Source organism: Thermobia domestica, chromosome 1, assembly GCF_964235325.1.
Source record: "Thermobia domestica chromosome 1, izTheDome1.hap1.1, whole genome shotgun sequence".
Lineage (NCBI taxonomy): Eukaryota > Metazoa > Arthropoda > Insecta > Zygentoma > Lepismatidae > Thermobia > Thermobia domestica.
Genome location: NC_137454.1, coordinates 396,505,735 through 396,514,856, shown reverse-complemented (window position 1 = coordinate 396,514,856; position 9,122 = coordinate 396,505,735). Strand labels below are relative to the sequence as shown.

At 33.8% G+C, this 9,122-nt stretch overlaps 1 protein-coding gene across 1 annotated transcript; it reads left to right on the top strand.

Moving 5' to 3' along the window:
- Positions 1-588: 588 nt before the first annotated feature.
- LOC145682937 (zinc finger MYM-type protein 1-like) lies at positions 589-1,242 on the top strand. Its single transcript, XM_081754299.1, has one exon. The coding sequence runs from the start codon at positions 589-591 to the stop codon at positions 1,240-1,242; it is 654 nt and encodes a 217-aa protein (XP_081610425.1).
- Positions 1,243-9,122: the final 7,880 nt, after the last annotated feature.

Here is a 9,122-nt window from a genome sequence, read left to right as displayed (position 1 = left end):
ACTTGCTTCAGAGACTGTGAGTGATGATCCTAATTCAAATATTTCAAATTCAGAGAAGTATGTATCAATTTCAAGTGATGCAAGTGGAGTGGTGTTGGATGGGAATGAACAACGTGAACTATTACCAGAATCTGTGTGCAGTGTTCAAATAAATAGTGTGACTGAAAACAGTCCCGTTCCACTTATACATGACTTGAGTCGGTCAATGTATGATGGACCTTCTCAGTCTCGAAGGACTATTTACAAGCAAACTACAATAAAAACCAGGTAAGAAGTATTAATAGTAGTTGGTACGATAAATACAAGTTTATAGAATATTCGGAACAGGGAGACGCAGTATTCTGTTTTTCTTGCCGCCATTTTCCACCCACCTCTTGCAATGCAGATCCCACTTTTGTGAAAGTTGGCTTTTCAAATTGAAGAAAATTGGTGAAGAACTTCAAAGACATGCTGAAAGTGAGTGTCACAAAACATCAATAATTAAATGGAAAAATTTTACAAGCACTGAATGTCACGGGACTGTAACATCTATGCTGAGTGCAAAACATAAAACAGATATTTCACGAAATCGCTCGGTAGTAGGCAACAATGGCGCGAGTAGCTATAGTATGTGCGCCGCAAGACATTGGACTTAGAGGTCATCGTGAGACTAGGAGCTATGAGTGTTCAAATAAAGGAAATTTTTTGGAGATTCTAAATCTGGTTACTTTGGAGAGTGATACAGCTAGAAACAACGTAAGGAACTTGCCAAAAAATGCAACATACACATCTAAGGATTCTCAAAATCAGTATCTTGATATAACTGCGAAAATAATTACAAAGCATGTTGCAGAAGAGGTTTGTAAGTACAGCAACGGTATTTTTTCCTTGATACTAGACGAAGCAAGAGACATTAGTAAAACGGAACAGATGTCTGTCTGCATTAAGTACGTCAAACATGATGAAATAGAAGAACGCTTTATTGGTTTCATAAAACTATCAGATTTGAGTGCAAAATCACTCGCGAGTAAAGCTTTGGAACATCTTGCTACTGTAGGCTTAGACCCAAAGAAACGCATCGGCCAATCCTATGATGGTGCATCGGTAATGTCAGGATGTGCTAATGGTGTACAGAACGTATTTCGTCAGAAAGTTAAAAATCCGTGTGTTTACGTCCATTGTTATGCACATAGATTAAATTTAGTGCTAGTAGACGTTTCTAAAAGACTTGATGTGGTTGGTGATATACTTAAGGCTTGTTAGAAGCCATCTATTCTTTCCAGTCGGTGTCCACATTACGTCACGAACAATTTATTGAAGTGCAGAATGAACTTTATCCTGAAGAGCGACTTCTAGAAGTGCCAGTTCTAAGTGACACACGTTGCGTATGTAAATACAAGGGCATCGTGTATTTCATAAAACGCTTTGCATCAGTTAAAACAGGCCTTGAGTATTTTTCAAACTCAACAAAAGAGAAGCTGTAGAGGCGCAAGGACTATCGAAACAGTTCTGAGACTTTAAAGTGATGTTTGTGCTACAAATACTTAACGATATTTTGGCCCTTACAAATGGTACTTCGTTGACATTACAGAAAAAAAAAAACGTTGACTTCGGCAGAGCAAAACGATTAGTTAATGGACTGATTTGTTCGTTGTAAGATAAACGTAATGATGATTATTTTTCTATCATTTGGAAGAAAACATGGGAGCTATTCAGATCTTTTGATCTTCAAGTTGATGCTAGTTTCAGAATTCAAACTACATCAAAGAAATTGGATGATTATGTAGTCACAGCATCGATTTCCAATGTGAAGAAGAGACCAATCTACACCTTTGGCTGAAGAATATAAAAGGGTCTTGTTTTAAGTGCTTGATAATGTGACCAGTGAACTGAAGCGCAGATTTACTGAAAGTGATTTTGTGTGTGATGCTATAGACGCATGCAATCCTAGAAGTGGTTCCTTCCTTAATCCATCTTTCATTCAGATCTTCGTGGAGAAGTACAAGGACTTTTTTCAGGATATTAACAAATTAAAATCGGAACTGGATTTGGCTAAGAGTGTGTTTGCTAACGACAGGAAAGTGGATCAGTTTGCGAATATTGGAAACCATAGAATCAACCTTTTAAATACATATTTCTTTGGTTATAAATATGTTTGCTTTTACTTTATTTCTAAAAAACAAACAAAGTAATATTCCATTGTTAGGCTCTACTTTAGAGTAATTACAAAATTAATATTTTCAACAGGACTTCTTTCTTCTAAGCTTCCGATCAGGATAAAACTTGCTTATAAACAATGGAAATCAAAAAATAATTTATTGTCATTCAGTGGTAAAAAATAACATAGCGTTTACTACTTTAAATTGAGAAAAATGTTTCACATTTGTAAAAATATAATGTTAGGTTTATTTGAATTTATTTTGTGCAATAATTATTACATAGCACTACCTAGAATGTAAACTTTATTTTATGAATTTTCATTGAAACGTATTGCAGCAAACAATATATATATCCAATGTTTATTCGAATATTGAAATGTTCACACTTTTGCTTCAACTAATTACTGTTTTCTTACACTAAAAAATGTTTTAAACGTACATATTTGTATTTCCTTCATAGATATACCTGAGGGGAATTGATAAGCAATTTAAGAAAAATGAGTAATGTGTTTGTTCAGTCATTGTCTGAAAAGAGCTTACGGAAAAACACATTGGAACGAAGATTCGGTGGGAAACAAAAGAGGAAAGAAAAAGAATGTAAATTATGGACAGCAGGACAGCATCAAAATAGAAACACTTTATATTACACCCACCCGCATATACATACATACACACACACACACACACACACACACATATATATATATATATATATATATATATATATATATATATTCGATATTGAGAGCTGCCCCCCCCCCAGTTTTTCCTTCTAGAACTGCCACTGCATACTATCATTATATTGTACAAACAAAGAAAACGTAAAGATGTTGAAAATAAAATAAGACTGATCTATCCAAGGATCTTATAGAGGATCTGCCCATATGTATTTTCATCCTATTAGATGAACGAAGCCAAAAAACAACCGAGCACCGACACGTCTGATTGGCTATTCTCGTTTTCGCCATCGTCTTGTTGGCTACTTTCGTTTCCGCGATGATTGTTGGCTCAAAACATTGCGATTCTATTGGGCGGAGTGGGCAGAGTAGGGGTGGCGAAACTGTAACGTATGGCTTCAAGATTTTGTTGTAAGGGCATATCCTCTATTTTATAAGATCCTTGGATCTATCGAGTAGCAACCTACGCTTGGGACGAGCCTACAGCGAACCTGACTTATCTACTGATTGTAACGAAAGAAAAGATATATCGCAAATCTACACATATTATTGCATGATTCGAGTCCATTACTGAATTGGGAGATGGCGTAAGTGTTTGATTAGTCGTACCTGTGTATGTGGTGATGTAGTACATATTTTGAAGACTCAATACGCGTGTGAAACAGTTGACATTTCACTTTCCTAAAATGTCAAAACAACCGACATTATTATCTTTTTTAAAAGAAACGACGATGTGTTGAATGTAACCCGTAATTTACAAGCGGAAACATTCGCAGTGAAGTTGACAGCGCAGAATCAATTCCAGTTGTATCTTCTAAGATATCAGTGAGCGGTGATATCGAGTCGGAGCCATCTACAAGTAAGTGTGACATTGAACGGGAATGCAAATATCAAAGAAAGTGGGAAAGTAACTATTTTGATCGTGTACGAGCTGGTGCTTTCTGTTAACTTTGTGAAGAGCACTTAAGGAATGATGTAGAAGCTCTACAGAAAACAGGTGGCGTATTTATTACTCTTTTACTAACTTTCGAAAGGCAACATTAAACACTGGAAAATTAGAAAAACATTCCCATTCAGAAAAAAAAACATGCAAAAGCCGTTTCAATGGATAATGATAGACTTCATAAGGACTTAAAACTCCTATCCACTCATAAATAATTCAGCAAAGAGAAAACGAAAAAGAAGTGCATCGACAGGCTTTACGTACGTTGGTTCAAAGTGTGTACTTTTTGGCCAAGGAGGAAATATCTCACACAAGTAAGTATGAACCCTTAGTTCAGAGGATTTTATTGATAAATAACAGTGATTTTGAGAAAAAGGTTCAATCTCAAAATGAACGCTCTACATATTGGCGTATTTAGGGTGGCTTCCGGACTTAAGCTCAGTAGCCCTGGTGCTAAATGTAACCAAAACGGGGAGAGGTAAAGACAATAGAAACCCTTTGTATTCGAAAGAGAGAAGCTCCTTGTTACTGTCACATAAATTGGAGCTTTCTGTCATTAATAGAAAGAAGATACTGTCACTTGAAAGTGACATATAGGTGTGTGAGAATAGTCTAACCGTAGGAAGTCAGAAAGACATGTCAAAAAACTTTTAGAAACAGGGGAAATGTCGATATTACATTATTGTTAAAAGACAGCTAAATGATAGCTAAGATGTGTTAAGGAGAGTGAAAAGAGAGAGAAAATCCTTTGAGGTCAAGTAAAGAAAGGAACATAGACAGCTGTGATGTATTTTTGGGTGGTCCAGGTTGTTGGAGAGGTGAAGTGTAATGTTCTTTTTTTAATAGGGGGTTGTGACTTCTACCCTATGGAGACCGAAAATATGTGGGAAAAAAAGAAATAGCACTCATTATTCTGAAGGACAGAGATTTTAAGAAAACAGCTGGTTAAATGTTACATGTCACTTTGTGAAAGTTATTGCATTGCCACATACTGTTGGAGCACACATAGGATTGCAGGGGGAACTGTAATGTCCTTTTGTGAGCAAAGGACCACTTTTTTTAATAGGGGGTTGTGAGTTGTTAAGCATTTGTTAAGGTCCTTGCCACCTAGAGGTAAATGTGGAAATTACTGCGATGGAAAGCGAAAGCTATATAGCGAACAGAATAAAGGAGAAAACGTATGTGACATTTATTGTTGACGGTGGAGACATCGTCATGTTAGTTTTGTCCACCTGTATTTTTTACCCTTTTTTAGAAAACAAAGATCTTTTGACTTGTTAGACAGATAAATGTTCCATTTAGCTTGTAGATGCGAGTTTGTGAAAGTTATTTGAGAAAACGTATGTGACATTTATTGTTGACGGGGGAGACAAGGTCATGTTAATTGCGACCCCCTGTATCTGTAACCCTTTTTAGAAAAAAATATTTTTTGACTTGTTAGACAGATAAATGTTGCATTTAGCATGGTACCTACACTGATACTAGGAAAAAGAAAAAGCTCTTTTTGTGGAAAACATTCTTGTTAACTTTAAAGAATAGCTATTGTACTGCTTTAAAAAAGAGAGAGATTGAAGAGAAGAAGAAAAGAATGAAAAAAAGAAAAAAGTATTGTTGATGTTAGGTTAGTGCCGTGAATGGGTTTTTGTAGTTTTGAAAAGGAGTGTGAGAAACTTACGTGGAAAATAAAATAATATTTGTAGTAAAAAATATAGATATTTCGGGGTTATGGATTTGTTTGGAGTTTTAATTTATTTGAATTTTTATGCCATATAGTTGAAAAGATGAAGATGAGAAGAGATAAGACTGCTTCGATAATATATTATAGTTGAGAAAAAATAGATTAAAATGTGAGAAAATATATATGGTGCGAGCTGAGGATTAAACCATGGATGTGTGAAACATTAAAGATAAATATTTTACTAGTGATGTCATAAATTGAATAATATTGTTGGGACGAAACATAAGTACTTTGAGAATTGGAACGAACACGATATGAATTGAATGGATTTTGAGTTGACTTGATGTTAGTTTAGCATTGTTTTGAACAGCGAAGCTATATGAGACGTGGACTTAGTGATTAATATGGGTATAATACTGATGATTACAAACTTATATTTTTATAGTTAGAATATTGAAAATGAAATTTTTGAGTTTACGTTCCACGGTTATACCGGCTAGGCTAAAGGAGATGGTGATGATGAGTAATGAATGAAATGGTGGAATGAAGAAAGTGGGAGGAAACGGAAGAACCGCGAGAAAACCCACGCTCACGCTGTTATTGTATAGTGTTAAGGAGACAAGAAAATGCAAGATGAGAGTACTTAGATGCCTTTTTACACTGACCTAGTAGCTAGGGCGCACACCTTTGCTGCGTATGCCTGTTAGGCTAAAGGAGATGGTGATAATGAGAGATGAGTGAAATGGTGGAATGAAGTGGGAGGAAACGGGAAAACCCCGATAAAACACATGAGTACGGTATTTGTTTATCATAAACTTGAATTGTCGGCATTACCTTAAACTGTAAGGCCACATCTCATAGCATCGCTGCTGAAAAGAGACACTAAATTTAAATCAGCAAATCAATCGTATTATTGTATTTGTGCTTTCATTTTCTAAGGTTTAACATCCTACGAATATTCAGTAAGGCTAAGGAAGACGGTCATGAGATGAATTATAATGGTGGATTAAAATAGTGGAAGGAAGCGGGAGGATCCCGAGACCCACCCACACACAATTGTTTGTATACCACAAGCAGAATTTGGTGCGAGCTAGGATCCCACGCACCTGAGGTGAGCGCTCTACCACTGAGGCAACACGGCTTTTTGTTGCCTATCAAGTATTTGTATTGAAATCATATCTGTTATTTATAATAATATATTCTTGCTAATAATACAATATAAATACATAGTATTATTTAGACTTACATAAATGACCGGATATCTGAGCGACCAAACTGAAATACTAAATACTCTTCGAAGAAACGGGAATTTCATAAATAATAAAAACTATGCTCTGACTTTATAGCTTATGGGGATCTATGGCTGGCCAGGTAAAGCGCTTCAAGTTAGTAGTTCTAATGCTTGGTTAGGACATCGGTTCTCAGGGACTATTATTTCTGACTTATAGATCTCTACCGCTATTTTCGTAAATGCAGTCTTCAATATGATGGTAGACACAAGGGTACTGTGCTCCCACGAAAGTCTAGTCTTGGACCATACGCACCGAAATGTATATTAAGTGCATTAGATAAGTTATCAATTTTGGTTAAATGGAATAAATAACATTAAAGTACTTTTAAATAACAATGTCGACTAGTTGAAACATTTATTATTATTATAGTAGTAATAATAATAATAATAACAATCCATTAAAATTTCAACCTTTTGCAGGCCTCACGAAGCATTAATGTGGATCGCTGAACTTCTTCCCCCCCACCATTTTCAAATGGTTTCGCACCCTGCTGCAGAGTAATACAAACATTTGATAAAATAGTAAGTAAATATGAAAATGTAAATATGGAAGACAATTAAATGTAAAAAAATGTAAATATGAAAAAAGAAAAAGAAAAAAAAGAAAATTAGATTAGGAATTATAATTTGTGTGTTTTATTAATTCCGATGTTTTACTTTAGGTAATTTGAACTGTGAAAAAATGAAGTTTTAAGGTTGGTTGGTTGGAAAGCTTTATAGCGACCACATTTTTTATGGTTTTCTTTTTCAGTTTTCCGTTGGATTGTAGAAAGACTGGAACGAACAAATGCAGTGGAGTAAGGTATTGTATATTTTTTTATTTAAGACCCAGCGAAGTATATTAGTTTCATAGGAATTTAAGAATTTTTCTTTGCTAAAATTACAGGAAAAAAGTCTAGAAACCTTATAAGAAGAAGAGTGCTGAAAATATAATTTCCAGTTGATGGTTAAATATGGTTTCTGAACTTGATTAAATTAGAAAATGTACGAATAAAAGACAAATTTTAGGTAATGCGAACTGGAATCCAACTAAGCATTCAGCTATCTAAATATTCATTATTATTATTATTATTATTATTATTATTATTATTATTATTATTATTATTATTATTATTATTATTATTATTATTACACATTTGACAGACCTGGAAAATAATTTTTTACGCTTTGATTTTGACTCATTTGTTTTTAAAATTATGCTTATCTTATTCTTTCTATCCCTTGCTTTCCTTCTACTTTTTTCCTTTTATACTCATATGAAGAAAAAAAATTTCGTAAACTATTTACAATCAAAATAATATTATTAACAAAAAGAAAGATGAATAAAACCCACATCGTCTTTGCTACCCGTTTTTAAAATAAGTTTGTTTGTCAATATATACGGGTTATTTGTCCCCTTAAAAAACACTCTTGAAGCTTTATAATATGAGTATTGCTAAAGTATTTTGATTCTGATTAAAGGAGCAGTGAAGATTGAGACCAACTTCTTTCTAAGTGCAATATTTACTTAAAATGATTATTTGTTTGGCTATAGGGTTTCTTTGATTTATGTTCCATGAAAATTTTGGGGGAAAGTAAAAAATGTAAGGCTGTAAGCCTTTAAATTTGTGTTAGATAACTCATGATTTCCATGGGATTTTTTGAATAGGTTTTATGTCCCACAATTTAGGGATTATTTCCATATTTTCTTGATTGTTGTATTTTAATGGATTGATTTCAAAAATATCTCATAAAAAGAAACTGAAAAAATATTTTTATATTATTGGTTTTGTATACAAATTTTAATTGAATGAACGTTACCAAGTATATTATCTAAGGGTACTCTATTATTAGATAAACATATATATATATATATATATATATATATATATATATTTAAACCAAAAATCATTAACTGTACAAGACTCCACTCAATATGTAATGTATTTAAAAAAGAAAATACTATGAACATTTTTCAGTAGTGAAACTCATCACATAAACGAACATAAATGGGCAATATTAAAATGAATGTCATAGAAAGTAGAACATGGATAAAGTTAGGTAAGAATAAAACTCAATGAAAAGCTTTTGTAAGCGTAGTTATGCGCGAAAAAAAGACATTGGGATTTCCTTACGGCAAATTTAAGATTGAAATAGAGGAAGCGGAAATGCTGTGTATTTCCTGAAGAGTTCTATAGGATTTGTGTGTGAGTTACAACAGAAAGAACGCTCGAGAGAAAATATATAAACACTTGTTTCTTATGTGTAAAAGATGCCGTTTAAAATGTGTCAATGAATGCTATGAATGTTGAAAAAAATGGTTTAGATACAATTTGAAACACCGAGAAGCGAATAGGGGACAAACAGGTTAACTAGCATTGCAAACAAGTATGAAAGGCAACAGATAGGAGGAACG

What these genes read in the sequence shown, in the direction of transcription:
- LOC145682937 (XM_081754299.1), top strand. Translation starts at nt 589, where the DNA reads ATGGCGCGAGTAGCTATAGTATGTGCGCCGCAAGACATTGGACTTAGA.